Below are 16,428 nucleotides of genomic sequence, written 5' to 3' on the forward strand. Positions count from 1 at the left end.
GATTCATCTGCATGAAATGCATAGGCTCTGTTGGATGCATGTGAGTAGGCAAGCTCCCAGTATGCAGACTTAATCCAGGAACAGTAGGAAGAGCTGAAATCTTTTCTTAGTTCCTAAGGAAGAGAAATATATAGATCAGGGGAGCTCTACTACTATCCTGACAACTAGCATGATACTTTATATATGTTTCATTATGCTGAGCTGCTTAGAGCTCGCCAAATACCATGCATGTCTTAAATTGCCCTGCTCTGAAATAACATGCTGACCCTTTGGTCTCTTTGAAGTGGTGTTCAGTCTCAAGATAAGTTCCAGTTGCAGGCCTCCTACACTCCATGCTGTCAACAAAAATGAAATCGCACGCAGGGAAAGCAGAATCTTTAACTTTCAGTCAGTGCAAAAGTGCTTGAGATTCATGGTGGGCAATAATGTTGCCATTACAAAATATTGCTATTCAGATTTTCCACAGCCCAGGCTTTACAGAATGTCTGTTGGTGTAGAAGTCCACCTGAGAGGGTGTCTGTGCACAGGGGTAGACTTGCACAACCTGTGAGGTCCAGTCTGACTCCATGGAAGAATTACAGAATTGGCAATACCCTTATCTGGGAAAGCAGTTTTATTTAGTAGTGTGTTTCAGCGAGCTTGGAATGTGTTCTAGCCTTTTACTTTGGGTTGGACCTCCTGAATGAATGACAAAAAAGGCTCTTTATGTTAGTGCAGATTAAAACCATGAGAGGTACCATGTCTGAAAGAATATATCTGCCCTGCGACAGATTCTCCGGTCATTGCAAGCATTGTGGACCAGTTAATATTAGCTCTATGACAGTGTGAACATAACTGCCTTTTACTGGGTCAGACCATAGGTCTGTCTTGCCCTGTCTTCTGTGTCACACAGGGCAGAGAGCGGAGGCTGGAAGGGAGAGGGAACCGGGTCTGACCCGGACTTTTTCCACTGTTCCTCTCCCACTTGCAGCCTCCACAATTTATGGTTTAGGAAGTTCCGATTTGGAGGCTGTACCCCAGACTCCTGTGCTCAGTAGCTGCTGCTACACCTTCCTGCCAAGAGTGAATCTGGTCCCTTTATGAATCTGATGAAGCCGTCAACTTCCAGAACATCTGGTGGCAGCAAGTTCTGCACTTTAATTACACGCTTTGTGAAAAGCCTCCTAACTACCTAAAAACTAACTACTAGTTTCATTTTATGACCCCTCCCCCCCGGCTTGTATTGTGGGAAAAAGTAAATAACAGATCCTGATCTACTTTCTCGTCACCATTTAGTATTTTGTAAACCTTGTCATGTCCCCTGCCCCCGAGTGTCTCTCTTCTAAACTGAATAGGCCTGGCCTATTTAGTCTCTGCTCTTATGGAAGCCCCTCCATGCCACTCATCATGTTTATTGCCCTTCTGTGGACCTTGTCTAGTTCTTCTGTCCTTTTTGAGGTGTGGGGATCATATCTGGGCACTGTCTTCAAGGTGTGGTCGCACCACAGATTTATAAAGGACCACCATGATCCTGGCAGTTTTGGTTTACAATTCTTAATAATCCATAACATTGTGTTTTGGCTTTTTGACAGCTGCTGAGCACTGAGTTTCTGTTTTAGTGACCTGTCCACAACGACTCCTAGATCTTTCACATGTGGTAACAGCCTGTCGTAGTGTAGGTATAGCATGGGTTATTTTTGCCCACGTGCATCACTTTATACTGAGCTACACTGAATTTCACTGCCTTTTAGTTGGTCATTCACTCAATCAGGCCAGACCCTTCTGTAGTTCTCACAGTCCACCTTGGTCTTTACCACTTTGAATATTTTTGTCATCCACAAATTTGGCCACTGCGCTACTCACCCCCTTTTCCAGATCATTTAAGAATGTTAAACAGCACTGGTCCCAACACAGCTCCCTGGGGCACTCCTCTCTCTGCTTTTTTCCATCCTGAACATTGACCATGTATATATACTCACTCTTTGTTTTCTATCTGTAAGCCAGTTTCTCATCCATAGTGGACATTCCTGTAACTACCTGACTTCATTAAATGCCTCTGATGGGGGCCCGTGTCAAAGACTTTTTGGATGTCCAGCTATGATGTCAACTTGATTGCCCCAATTCACCGGCTTATTGACACCCTTAAGTCTAGTAGGTTGGCGAGGCATGATTCCCCTTTGACAAAGCTGTGTTTGATTCCTTCCCACAAGTCAGGTTCATCCATTGCTGATCAGTTCTACACTGGCCTGTCGTTCACTACTTCTCTAAAGCAGTACTTCTCAACTGGTGGGACACAAAGGCTGTCTATATGGGATGTGGAGAGGTGGTGACCTCGCCGCCAGCACGACACCACCCCAACCCCCACTCATTGTTTATCATGGTGGGACTGGGGTTTTCAGGGCCAATGGTTGGTGAGGTGTAAGGTGGAAAAGGTTGAGAATTGCTGCTCTAGGACCTTTTTTAAATATGGGAATTGCATTGGCAAGCCTTCAGTCCTCTGGTACTGAGAGTGTTTTCAGTGATGGCCCACACAGTAGAGTTAGGGGCTTAGCAGTTTCCCATCTGAGGTCCTTCAGGCCGCTAGGGTGAATGTCATCTGGTCCTGGTGGTTTGTTCTGGTTTAGTTTAGCAGTTTCCAGTATGACCTCATCTATTGAAACCCTCACTTGAGTGAGCTCCACTGACTTGTCCCTTGAGAGGAGTGGGTCTGGTGCGGGAATCTCCGTAATGTAATCTTCTGCAGTGAAGACAGATGCAAAGAATGTGTGGTGTAGTTCCTTGGCAGTGGCCCTGCAGTTCTTTAGTGTTCCTTTTACACCCTGGTCATCCAGAGGCCAAACTGATTCTCTGGCAGGTCTCTAGCTTCTAATGTACTTCCATTTTTATTGTTGCCTTTTGTGTCTCTAGCAAGTTTTTCCTCAGATTCTTTCTTAGCTTGTCTTATTGCAGTTTTATATTTAACTTCCCAGAGTTTGTTCTTTTTTCATATTCCTCATTAGGATTTGATTTTCACCTCTTGAACGAAGCCCTTTTTCTACTTATTGCCTTTGTAACTCTGTCATTAAATCATGCTGGCTTTCTTTTGGTCTGCGCTCCATTTTTTTTTTTTTTTGGATTTGCTCTGTGCCTTCAGTATGGTGTTCTTAAGCACTTCCCATGCTGCATACAAGTTCTTCATCTCCTTAGTGACTCCATATGACTTCTATCTAGCTAGGTTTCCCATTTTAACATAATCTTCCATAGTGAAGACAGACACACAGAATGTGTGGGGTTGTGAGGAACTTAAAAAAGGGCTGCAAACTTCCTAGGGGGTACCTGCAGTGGTGCAGGGAAGCGGCGCGCAGCGGCAGTACACAGTGCTGATGGCGGCAGTGGCTGTTGCCTGCGAGCTCATCCAGCATTCAGAGTCATGGTATCACAAAGTTTGAGAGCCCCTGACCTACAGTTTTTTGGATGGTGTTTCAAAAAACAAAATCAAACCAACAGCAAAGGGAACTAGCAAAGCAATGAAGAGTGAGGTTGCTAGCAGTAATGAACTCAGATGAACTTTAGAGACCTTTTAGATCTCAAATTTATATTACTTGGTTAAATATCAACAGCATATAGCTAGGACCCCAACTCGAGGAGGCAGGTGGCAGATTTTGTCAGCAGACTGCTGGGCCAGCTGCCACTTTCATGGGCTTATTGTGGTGGGGGACCCACAGCTTTGATAGGCCAAGGGGCGCTGGTGGCCCTGCCCCCACAGCACTGGTTGATTGGAGAGGGCTGTCTGTTGTACACTCCAATAATTGGATGACGCTCCAATAATTACATTCTATACCTGGAAAATAGATACATATTTTATAACTTTCCATGTATAAAATCTGATTATTGGGGGGCTGTCTTAAATTTTGAGTTGTCTTGGAAAATACGGTACTTGGAGAGAAGGAATATGGAGAGAAGGAGGTAGTAGCATTAGTTAGTACTGTATCATCAACCTAACGTTAACTGCCTGTTGCCTCGTCCATGTGAATTATGGCCGTTCTTAAAATACATGGGGGTTTCCTGTGTTTGTTTTTGGTTTTCTTAATCTGATGAGGTGGGAGTTTAGTATTTTTATCTTTACATTTGGTTATTTGATCCCCAGCTCCTTCAGTGCACATCATTTAACTGCTACATGAAATGAGACTGCTTTCTATGTTGAGGGGCCTTCAGAGATGGAAGAAAAGATTGTGTGGTAATGCTAACACAGAGGGTCAGTTTTTAACCTAGGACACCCCAGTGCCTTGGGGTTTCTTGACTCTGGAGGATTTCTCTTTAATTTTTGTAAGGAATTTGCTTAAAAAAAACACCACCCCATGATGATAAGCTCAAAAATTATCCTTTTTAGCTTTTCACAGTATTATTGAGGTGTATTTTTTTTATAGCATGCTATTTTTTTAAATGAAAAACATCTTGGAAAAACAAAATATTTTATGAAGGATGATTTGAGGAGGGTTGCAGTAGAATAAATTTTAGTTAAAACCGCTGGACTTTGCATAACCCACTGGATCATAACATCAATTGAAAATGTGTTTAAATATCTAAGATAAAATACCCTGCCATTAAATAGTTGGTAATGTCCTTTCTCACTGTGTTTTGTTTTATGTTTAATGCTTTCTAAGAAGTTTGAAATAACATTAATACTGAATTTTTCTTCTGTTCGTTTCCTTTCTATCCACACTCCCCCTGCCCTTTTTTCAAATGGAGTTGAAATAAACACTTTCATTTGTACTGTGCTATGTCATTGCTAAAAACCTTTAGTTTTTCAATCAGCCAGGCTAGGAGATGGGCACTTGCCTGTTGCAGGCCTCAGTTTTGGGTCCTGCAAGAATAATGACTTGGTTTTTAGTGAATTTAAGATTCTAGATGTGAGAGTGGTTTTCTCCTGAGGAAATTCTACACAAATCTTGACATTCCCATGAGCCCAGACATCCAGGGAACAGGATCTGATCGCCCCCTTCAAAATTTAAGGTAACATGAGCCAACAGAAATGAAAGTTTTATGGCCATGGTTGCTTTCCTCACATGCTGTATTTAATTATTGTAGCCTGTGTGGAAGGTAAGCACATACACAGTACTCCAAACACTACAGGACCATGTGAGAACTCCCTTTCCTCCTGGCTCTTGTTGTAGCTTGCGTTGTAGCATTGGTGCTTCAGCAGTGGTACGTCAGACTGGAAACTCCCGTCGTTTTCTGTAGCGCACAGGGTGAGGACTTGTTTATATGCACATCAGCAGTGAGTGCGTGAGAACATTTTATCTCTTTCGTTTGAGGTATTAATGATATCCTGTTTTCTGCCGGTCTGCTCCAGTGTACTTTTTGGTTGGAGTACTTCATTGTTCATTCTTTGGAAATGACAGTGATACTCTGGCAACAGGTACAGCTACAGATGTAGGCAAGGGCAAGTATTGTTCAGCATAATTTCAGTAATGGTGTTAATATTATAAAATTAGATGACGTATATAAATAAAAAAACACACGCAAAGAGAGGAGTCTAGTCAAGTAAATATATAGGTGTTGAGATTTGTATGCAATAATGAAATTGTCTAGTCAAATATCTCCAAATTGAGTAGTTTCACGGTTTTTCTTGCATGTAGTACTCAGCATCTAGAAGCAAAATATGAATTTACATCTACTTACATCACATTTCCCAGTACTAATTCTCCCAGTTTCAGAAGTATGAACTCATGGTGGTTTTTAGGACAGTATTAGCCAATTGCCTGTCAAGAATGATGGGGAGGAGGGAGGGAGAGCAGGTGGGGATGGAGGCCCATGCTCTCCCCCTCCCTCCTGCTGCTTAGGGGGCCCATTCCCCCCTCCTGGGCTGCAGCAGTGGGGGGAGAAGAGGAGTGGGCCTGGGTCTGATGCAGGGGAGGACCAGGTCCAAGGGTGGTGAAAAGCCGGCTTGCCATGTGGTGGGGGAGAATAGTGGGCCCCGGTCAAAATCGTGGTGAGGCAGCTTCTTCAGCTTGGGCCCGGTCCCCCCCCCCCCCCCCCCCCCCCCCCGAGTCCCCTGTGTTGGCTCAGAGCCCACTTCTCCTGCCCCGCCCCGTTGCTGGGTCGGCCCAGACCCACTGCGGCCCAATTTCTCCCCACCCTGGGGCCTGGCCCTCCCCTCCCCCATCGCTGCTGCCGCAGTGCACCTCCTATTCCCGCCACCGCATCAGGTCTTGCAGGTGGTGACGACAGAAGGGGGGAGGGGCAGGCAGGGGCCAGAGTCAGTGGCCTGGCTCTGCCTGCGGCATCCCGACTCCGTGCTTCCCGCCCCTGCTTACCTGCAAGGATGGGGGGGCACAAGGCTAGCTCTTCCCCCCTCCTCCCCGCTCCATCATTGTCACCTGCAAGGAGCAGGGCATGGGGGCAAGGCCAGCAGTGCCCGTACCTCCCCCCACCCCCCAATTCCCTGTGTCCCTGCCATCATGGCGGCACTCCACTGCCGCCAGCTCCTGTTCAAATGCTTGTTCGCACTCTGATTGGCTGTTTTTCCACCAGTCGGAGCGCATATAAAGCATTACAGGCTTAAGCTTTTATAATATTAGAGTTATGTGGCACTGGGAAAGGTATCCTAGGTATTCCAACTTACGCATCATTACTTTTTATTGCCTTTCACTTTTCCAGTTTGAACTTTGGAAATTAAAATCAGTGCTTGCCATGTTCTTAAATTGACTGTTGAATATGACAAAGAACATTTTTAATGTCTTCCTTATACCCAGTTGTGCTACTGGGTGGAAAGTGGGTATTTGCGTTTTGGAAGCATTATATTAATTTATAATTTAAAATATATAATTAATTTATACTTGCATTTTAGTGAGCATTTTCTTACAGCGTATTAAAGGGCTGCATACATTTATATGGCTTCCAAACTGTGCAGAACCTAGCTCTATCCCAGTATTATGTATGCTTTTGCTGGAGACATCAGAAAAAAATCTTAGCTGTTTCACTTACCAATAGATTTGGCAAGCAAGCTCTGCCTGATTTCTGAGGAGCAACAAAAAATACATTTGAAGGAAAGGGAAGGTATCATATTGCTGGATGGGATCCTTGTCCTCAGTAGAAATGTAACATTTCTGGAAAATTTGAAGACACGGGGAGAAACCTCCTTCTTCCCCAAACTATATATTTTTTTAATACACCTCAGAAATTTTAGGGAAAATTGAAATATCTGGAGTAGTTACTTGTTTTTAGAAGCAGAACTTTTTTTTTTTTTTTAGAATGAAGAAATGTATTATAATTTACTTATCACAGAAACTACTGCAAGGTTTGCTTATAAATTATATATGTTTTTGCTTGGAATAATGCCAAAAATGCCAAGTATTAGAGACTGAGCAGCATGATAAAGCAGTTAAGTATGTTTTTGATGATCAGTTTTTAAAATACTGAAGATATAAAGGAGCAACAATATTGTTGGCATTTAAGCAAAAAGGAACAGTCTATCCGTAGAAATAGTATATACATTGAGACTCAGCGTTATAATGCAGATCAGAAGAAATTCCTCTTTCTGGGGAGAAAGTTTGCAAGATGCACATCTCTACCCATACTCATTATTGTGTGGTTAAAGCAGCACAGTGCTATGGACCAGTAGTAAATCTGGGTCTGTATTCAAACCAATAGTAAACTCAAAACTCTGATGATACGTTGTTTTGGCATGTCATAATTGTATAGAAAATGGTCATTTTGTTAACATAAAAAGCTTTGAGTTGCTAATATGGTAATTTTGGAAATGCTTGCATAGCTCAGGTTTTTTCTTGTGACTTCTTTAATTAAGATCTATATCTGAGGGAGACGTAACAAATTCTGAACTTTTATTATGATCATGTACTTCAGTAAAAATGAAGGTTTGCATGAATTGAAACAAGCTTTTAAAATCGTTAGTTTGTTTGTTTGTTTATTTTGTGTATGTATTCCCAAATATCAGCCAGTTTTCATCTGCTGCTGAAGATGGCTTGAGGACTCTGAAGCAGATGAAAAGCCAGAGGAGTCGAAAGTTACGTTGTACAGAGGTATTACCATCATGTAGGGGCTTTGCATATTCTCCGATTGCACTTCTGGGCCAAGTACCCGAAGAGTTCTGTATTCTGGAATATCTGAAAGGAATGATACCAGCATTGGCGGTGTCCGCATGTGCATGGACGTTTGGTTCCCTGGGGAAACTAGCAGTGGCACACCTTGTGCTGCTGCTACTTGCCCCTGGGGAAGGCCTGTGCCACATCCCCTCTGGCATGTGCCAAGCAACCCTGGGTGGGTGAGGGAGGCTGGGGCCAGCAGTGAGCTGGTCCAGGAGCCTTACCTGTAGTCCTGGGGCTGCTGCAGCAGCAGTCCTGCTTCATGGAGCCTGGTGAGCAGGTAGAGTGTGGCTCTGGCTGGCTAGGCTTCAGTTTTGAGTGACACATGTGCACCACTCCGCTTTTTTTTCCCCCCACAGGTTTTTTTGACCCTGAATATCCAGGGGTCAAAACCTCCCCCTCACTGCTCCCTTGCAGAATAGAGAACAACTGAACGTGCAGATATGTCTGTGGTGCCACACACTGCACAGCTGTGCTTGTCTGGACGAGTCCCAAGTGTGTTGTCAGTTTAGCAGTTGTGAACATCATAGTGATACTGCTATCTTTTAACTCTGCTACCTTTGAAACTCGGGTCTAAGAGGTATACATGTGTGGGCTAACAGCAGAATTCTTTATGAATGAATTTCTCTGCTTTTATTTCTTCTTGACACCGGTGGAGATACAGTTAGATTTCTTGGCTGGCTTTATTTTGGCCGTGAGTTGAAGAATGCTCCAAAGAAGTGATGCGTCTGATTCTTGTAGCACGTGAAGAGTCTGCAGTCGGTTGCTTTTGCAGAGAGTTCTCTGGGTGAACCCAGAAGTCCTCATTACGACAGACTGTCATATGTTTTCAACCACTTGGAGATTTTCAGTGATCACTTTCTTAATAAGCTGCATTTTTACTACATTTTTAACAAACATCATTCTCTTTCCTATACTGTTTTGTCAAGAAGCTTCAGCGTTACCATTTTATTCCTTTCGTATTTTCTTGCTTGCTGCTTTTTCAAAATTAGTTACAAGATGAGTAGTTTTAACACATCTTAAACTTGCTTTGTTCTTTTATTGATCTTGCTCAGTGGCCAACTTGATGAAATTATCAAGCAGCAGGTATAAGCAATGGGAGACTTGTTTTATCGCAGGAATGTGTGAATATTTGTCCGTGTCCATCATGGTGTCTCATGCTGGTTTCATATTACCAGTTTGTCAGCAGAGCAAATCCTTTTATACTTTTGCTCTTCGCTAGGACTGCAGAACATACCAGTAGTGAAACTTGTCAAGCATTTCTTAATGGGGAAACGGTTCAGAGCCTTACTTGGTTCATGCGGTGTCAGCAGTCTGGGATATAGGGAGTCATGTGTTGTTTTAGAGAAGCAGGACTCCTTGGCCAGGCTTTCTCCGGAGTTTCTTTTTGATGGCTTCTCACAAGTGCAGCAGTTTGTTAATGTGGTACTCCCCCACTGAAGTTGAGAAGTAGCCAGTCATGATTACCCTTCATTGTTCTGAAAAACCTGTGACCATTGCCTTGCTGACTGATGCCATTTTTGTGAATTTCTTGGGAGTTGGAGGCTGCTTCTGTTTACTATGTTTGGTCTTGGCATCAAGGTGAACCCCAGTCTTGTTCTGGAGCAGGAACTTCTTACTCCAGACTTCTTGTGACTTGTTTGAAATGAATCCAGAATTCCAAGCATCCTGGTCACCCATCTATCTGCCTGACTGCTTTCTCATGCGCTGGTGTTCACTGTGCACGGCAGGTACTGACCAGTGCTTGATGCCCAGTTCTCTGCTCTGCACTTGGCTGCTGATTTTTCTGTCACGCATTGCCATCTTCCACCACTTGTTAAGGTGGGACAAACTCTGGGGCATTTTGACCTTGGTTCATCCTCAGTGCTGATTCTTCCTTGCTTAAACTCAGCTGCCAGTGTTGCCACTACGTCTGTATGGATTTCCTCTGGGGTCAGGTTTTTCTCATGGAGGTCTGGTTACTGCTCTGAGTTCACTCTTCTCCATTTCTTAAATTCTTGGTGATTGATTCACTTTGTGTCATTGTACAATTCTGCGTAGATTGAAAACTAAATTGCTAACAAAGAAGCATATCAAAATGGTAGTACTTTGATCTGTGAAATTCCTTGGCCCTAGCACATTAATTAAATTAAACTAGATCGGGGTGGGCAAAATATGGCCTGTGGGTTGGATCCAGCCCGCCAGGCAAATTCATCTGGCTTGTAGGTGCCCACCAACTAATTGTACCCCACCCAGCCTGTGCGCCTTGCTCCCACCCTTGCCCAGCCAGCACACAGCTTCTTGGCAAGACTGCTGCTGCCACTGCTGCAGCTGTCATGGCCCTGCTCGGCTTCTCTGGCATCCCGCTTGCTTCAGGCAGCAGGTAGGGAAGGGGCGGGGGGGGGAACTGCAGCTGAGCCGGAGTGTGGAGCATGGGCCTGGGGCTGGCAACAGCGTCGAGCCTGCACCCAGGGGGAGTGCGGAGCTCAGGTGGGCAGGGTGCGGGTGTGAGGGAGGGTGTGGGGTCCCCCCACACACTTCCTTCCCCCCCCCCCCAGCATGGCGCACAGCCCTGCTGCTGGCAGCAGCAAAAGCAGCAGGCGGGGGGTCTCAGAGCGCTTGTAGCTCTGGCCAGCACTGGCATGCGGTAGCCAGGCCAGCCAGGTGCTATCGTGCAGGGCTCCCTGTGGCACACATGCAGCTCCTGGCACTCGTATGCTTCTGGGGAAGCCCTGTGCAACAGCGACGGCTGTCCTCGCCGCTCCCTGCCCTGCAGGTCCTAGGACTGCGCTGGGAGGCAGGGGGCAGGGTGCCCGCCTCCTGCTGCTTCCACCAGTGCCAGGGGCTGTGTATCATGGGAGGGAGTGTGTTGGGGTCCCCACAACCCCTCCCTCTCTCACACTCCACAAATGTCATTCCCCCACCTCACCATACACATCCCACACACAGTATGTGAGTAAAACTTTAGTTTTGAGTTGTTATGCAATCACCACTGTATGGTAGGCAAACACAAATCATGACAAAAATGACTGAGGTAGTACAGTTAATATATATTCTAGTAGGTGTTTGACTCTTAGTGTATGATCTGGGGTTTTTCTGGCTCTAAGATGGCAGCCCTCCCCTCCCAAAAGGAGCATTTCTGCGGGGCAAGGGGAAGGATTTCTGGTGGCAAAGGTCAGGGTTTAGGGGTGGGACTTCTTGTCCCAGGATGGTGACCAGGGGGCAGGGCACCTGTCAAGGGGTGGAGCTACCCTTGCAGCCCTCAGTAGCTCACCAGAACTCGTTAAGCGGCCCTCCAGCTGAAATAATTGCCCACCCCTGGGATAGATACTTTCTGAATAGTCTCTTATATGAGGGTTTTAATAGCCCTGGTGTCCCCCTGTCACTTGCCTACCCCTACTGCTGCCTGCTCCTTGGCCCTCTTTGCTTGCCCCTTGTACCTGTGCTTGCCTCCCCCCTTGCACTGGTCAGGCCGCAGCTGGAGTACTGTGTCCAGTTCTGGGCGCCGCACTGCAGGAGGGATGTGGACAGCATGGAGAGAGTCCAGAGGAGGCCACTCACATGATCAGGGAGCAGCAGGGCAGACCCTACAAGGGGAGGCTACGAGACCTGAACCTGTTCAGCCTCCACAAGAGAAGGCTGAGGGGGGTCTAGTGGCCTGTTACAAAATAGTCTGAGGGGACCAGCAGGCATTGAGGGAGTCCCAGTTCCCCCGAGCACTGCCAGGAGGGACCAGGAATAACGGTCACAAGCTGGCAGAGGTAGATTCAGGCTAGACATCAGGAGGCGCAACTTCACGGTCAGGGCGACTAGGATCTGGAACCAACTTCCAAGACAAGCGGTTCTGGCTCCTACCCTGGGGGTCTTTAAGAGGAGGCTAGATGTACACCTTGCTGGGGTTGTTTGACCCCAGTACTCTTTCCTGCCATGGCAGGGGGTCGGACTAGATGATTTACTCAGGTCCCTTCCAACCCTAGAAACTATGAAAATGTAAATGGAAGCCAATATTACAATTTACTGATTGACTTCTTTGAAAAAACAAACAATCCCTCAATTTTTCTGAACAAGCAGGCAGTGCGGAACAGATCAACTAATTCTATTATCAGATGGTTCCTATACCTTCCATTTTTGAGTTGCGTGTATTTCCTGGTGTCACTGGTGTGGTGATGAGACCCACAGCCAGATGGGCATGCAAGGAAATGAGCCGTTTTGAAATAAACCAGTCTGTTGTGCTGATTGTGCATTCTGCTGCAAATGGCATGACTTAACTGAATAGTAACAGGATTAAGAATAGATGTCCTAGATTGCTACTGTAAAACACTTACAGAAATAGCTTTCTCCTATAAATAACGTAGTAACCTTCTTAATGTGGCTAATGCAGAACACAGTTAAAAATTAAATTCTATCCTAAAGTATCCAGTTGTATTAGACCAGTGGTTTTCAACATTTTTTCATTTGCAGACCCCTAAAACATTTCAAATGGAGGTGTGGACCCTTTTGAATTGCAAGTGTGGGTGTTCACACGCTTTTGTTTGATCACAGTCACCTTTCATAGAGCCCTTTGGCATAGTCCGCAGACCCCTCACGGGCCCATGGTCCACAGGTTGAAAACCACCAAATTAGACTATATCCTGAATCTTACATATAAAAAATGCTTGATTAAATGTTGATTAATGGTAGTGACATTCATGCAGTGAACTCTGATATGGAAATATGTAATAATAAGAGAAGGGTGATGTGGAAAATGAATAAGATACAGGGGACTTAGTCTTTTTTGGCTTGGATAGTTTCTGGAACTGTCTCACAGCTAACTTTGCTGTGCTTTAGGCAGATCTATGGTAGCCCTAATAATAATATTCCTTTGCATCTCTTTCACAGTTAATAGCCTTTCAGTAGTTTGTATGTAATGTGTACATGGTCTAACAATGTTCTTAAAGTTTGATTACTTTTAGTCTTCATTAAGCACAACATTTATTTCCAGAAAAGGTTGTGAATTTTCTTTGTACCTCCATAGCTGTTAGTTTTGTCCATTTCAGTTATTGCCTGATGGTAGTAAATTAAGTAAGCAACTTTTGGAAAGTAAAATAACACAGGAAAATGCTTCAGCTGTCATTAAATGCTATAGCTTCAAAACATATGCTGATCCTTTTGGACTCTGACACTATAAAATTACTTTTTTCTTTTTTTTTTCTTTCTTTCTTTTTTTTTTTTTTTAAAGAAAACAACTCTTAACCCTGCCCCTCCCCCCCCCCCCCCAAAAAAAACCCAAACAAAAAACCCAACAACTCAAAACAGACAACAGTGGGTAATTTTAGAGGAAAATATACATACAACTTGTAACCAAAAAAAAAACTCAAAGAGCGCAATTAGAAGCTTTATCTTGGGTAAATTGTTAATTTTTAGTATAACGATTGGTAAATCAGTCTTTGCTGCTCTTTCATGAAAGGAACATTGCCTTTATTCTGTATCTGGAATGGATCAGAGCCAGAACAATGTTCATAACTGTGCAGTCATCTTAAGTTTACTACAGACCAAACTAATACAGTTTTATTATGAAATCTGATTGTTGAACCTTTTTTTTTTTTAACCATTTCTAGATATTCAAGAATTTTATGAAGTGACCTTATTGGACAATCCAAAAAGCTTTGATCAATCAAAGCCATCTGAACCAGTACAGCCTGTGAACACTTGGGACTTCTCTAGCCTTCCAAGCACAACTGTGACATCGGATACACTGCCAAGCAGCCTTAGCCCAAGTGTAGAGGTATCATATGAATTGTCATAATTACATTAATTATTGATCATGCAGTGTAGGATGATTACCCTGTATTAAGTACTCCCTACTTTATGGGAAGTTACACAGCTGGTTTGAGGGTATCAGCTTATTTATAAGTTCTGTTTTCTAGTCGTTGTCTTTTTTGTCTTAAAATTTCCAGTGATTATAAGTACTGCATTTACCTGACTCAAAAATGACTCAGAATTTAAGACGGCATGGGATCCTAGACATGGGGTAATTGTATCCTAGACACGGGAAAGCAGTGGTGGGTTGCATGCACTGGAGAGCCAAGTGGCAGCAGGGGCAGAACTTTTTTAAAAATAAAAAAAGATAGGTCTACCTTCAGAATAGCAAAAAAGGTAGCTGTGGGATATCTAGATTCTTTAGTAGATTCTTTGTTTAAAAGGTCCTGAAATGGGGTGGCAACTTCTGAAAATATTCTGTAATAGACTTTTCAAGAAGCAAGGAACCAGTCAAGCCAGGTGATTGTGTAACGCAATGGCAGATGCATTTGATGTTGTCACATAAAAAGGATCCATATGAACCTGGTTTTGTTGTGTCCTAAATTACCTGGAATTACTTGGGGAAATAGAAATGTCACTGTAGTCAAATTAATGAAAATCTGCTCAACATGCAGGAGTATTTGAACAACATATGGATGGAAAATGCTGAAAATAGGCTATTATGCAAAGCAGTGTTGTGCATTGAGCCAGTTTTTGTGTTGAATTTGAGTAATTCTCTTAAAAGAAGAATGTGGTTCAGAGACAGACCACAAAAATGACTGGGCCTATTAATCATGTGTGTTTTTCTGTTAACCAGCTGGAAAGAATGCAAGTGATGTGAGTCCTTTTATGGGAATATAGGTATTCTTTGCAGAGTTCACATGGTTGGTTGATAAAACCGAATTGAGTAGATAGTATGCTTAAGCTTTTGTAAAATGCTTGATCTAGTACCATGGGACATTCTGATCACTTGCATTGTTCAGTTGTAATTTTCAAAAACAGGCTTTGAAAGGGGCTAGCAACTGGCTCCTCAAATGAACTCGCTTAATGGAGAATCATAGAATTGAAGGTGTTTCTAGGGGGATTCTTCAGGGATTGGTGGTTGGCCTGCTGCTGTGCAATATTTATATAAATTGTCTATAAGAATTTAAAATTAATGCAGTGACAAAGATTGCAGTGGGACTAATGAGGATGTGATCCAGTAATACAGAGCAGTCTGAATCACCTAGTGAGCTGGACCTGTAAAATGCTGAGCTTCCAGGAGTGTAGGCTTTTAGGAACACAATGAGGGAATGTATCTTGCAAAGCAGCAGCTGGAAAAAAGGTTTAGGGGTCATAATGAACAACTGCACATGTGTTTCCAGTGCTGTGACACAAAGAGTTAAAGCAATCTTGTGATGTATAAAGAAGGGAGTAAAGAGTAGAAGGAGTGGGATTCATTTTACCTATGCTTTAATGCCTTGCTGAGTTTTCGTCAAGCTTCTTTTCAATATCATCGTTGTGTGCGTTTTGCATGTGCTGAATAAAATTTGCATTTGCAAGCATTTGTATTTAAACAAAAATGTTATAAAAATGAACAGAAAATAGGGTCTTGTGGCCTGAGATGGGTGGTCAGGAAATGAGATATTTTATATCCTGCTTTGTCACAAGCTTGCATGGCATGGGTTGTGTTACCTGTCATTTTTTGGACCTTGCCTTGTGTAGCCATTGTGAAGTTCAGTTTTGAACTGGAAGTACTTTGCATAGATGTAAATGACTGCACATTGTGCAACATGGAAGAAAAGAACTCTGTTTTTATGGTGGTTTTACCAACTCTTATTTTATAAAATAGAGATGAAATCAAATTTTGGGCGGTGTTTCTGAAAGTTCAGATCATGTTTTAGAGCACTGAATGTTTGGCAGCTGTTTAAACTGGGAGTCAAATTCAAATGAGCCCATAAAATCTTTCAGGATCTATGATAGGCTTGCTCCACTTAAATTCCACTTGTATTTTTTTTTGTCTCTTTTGGAAACTTGCCCAATAAAAAGGTAATTAGCTTTGAGGAAATGGATACAAATTTGTGACTTATGGCTAGAAACTAATATAAATACTACTTTATTTTACTAGCAAAAAAAAAATGTATAGATAGGAACATCAGGTATGATTTAGGTACACTTCAAGTTCTGAGCTGGTGTGTGTAGAAAAAGAGACCAAATCATCTAATTTTACGGAAAAATGCATATATGCTTAATGGAGAGTTAGTTAGATGAGCACCTTGCCGGGGTCATCTGACCCCGGTGCTCTTTCCTGCTAAGGCAGGGGGTCGGACTAGATGATCTACCTAGGTCCCTTCCGACTCTAGCTACTATGAAACTATGTAAAAGTATCAAGAGTATTTTCTTAATGTTTTTGGCTTTCTTTGCATAGCACAGGCATGGCAGATGTGTGCTTTACATCGCTTTTTACTGATCATTTTGGTTCAGTTATCTCAGGGGTGGCCAGCCAGTGGCATGTGTGCCATAACAGTCTTGGGCAGCCTGTGTGGGGCACATAATGGATCAGGGAGGGGGCAGGTAGTAAGGTGGCAGAGTAGGCAGGGAGCACAGGGCAGGAAGCAAACAGTAGAGT

At 43.6% G+C, this 16,428-nt stretch overlaps 1 protein-coding gene across 13 annotated transcripts in view; it reads left to right on the forward strand.

The window, feature by feature from the left end:
* The window catches only part of DLG1 (discs large MAGUK scaffold protein 1), a 313,387-nt gene that overhangs the window by 24,222 nt on the left and 272,737 nt on the right, over positions 1 to 16,428 (forward strand). For all 13 annotated transcript variants that reach the window (XM_090054468.1, XM_090054470.1, XM_090054469.1 and 10 more), the window contains exon 3: positions 13,640 to 13,806. In XM_090054468.1, coding sequence (XP_089910594.1) covers positions 13,640 to 13,806 — 167 coding nt within the window. The remainder of the gene's footprint in view (positions 1 to 13,639; positions 13,807 to 16,428) is intronic.

Source organism: Crocodylus siamensis, chromosome 6 (assembly GCF_052110815.1).
Source record: "Crocodylus siamensis isolate JL-2025a chromosome 6, ASM5211081v1, whole genome shotgun sequence".
Classification (NCBI taxonomy): Eukaryota; Metazoa; Chordata; order Crocodylia; family Crocodylidae; genus Crocodylus; species Crocodylus siamensis.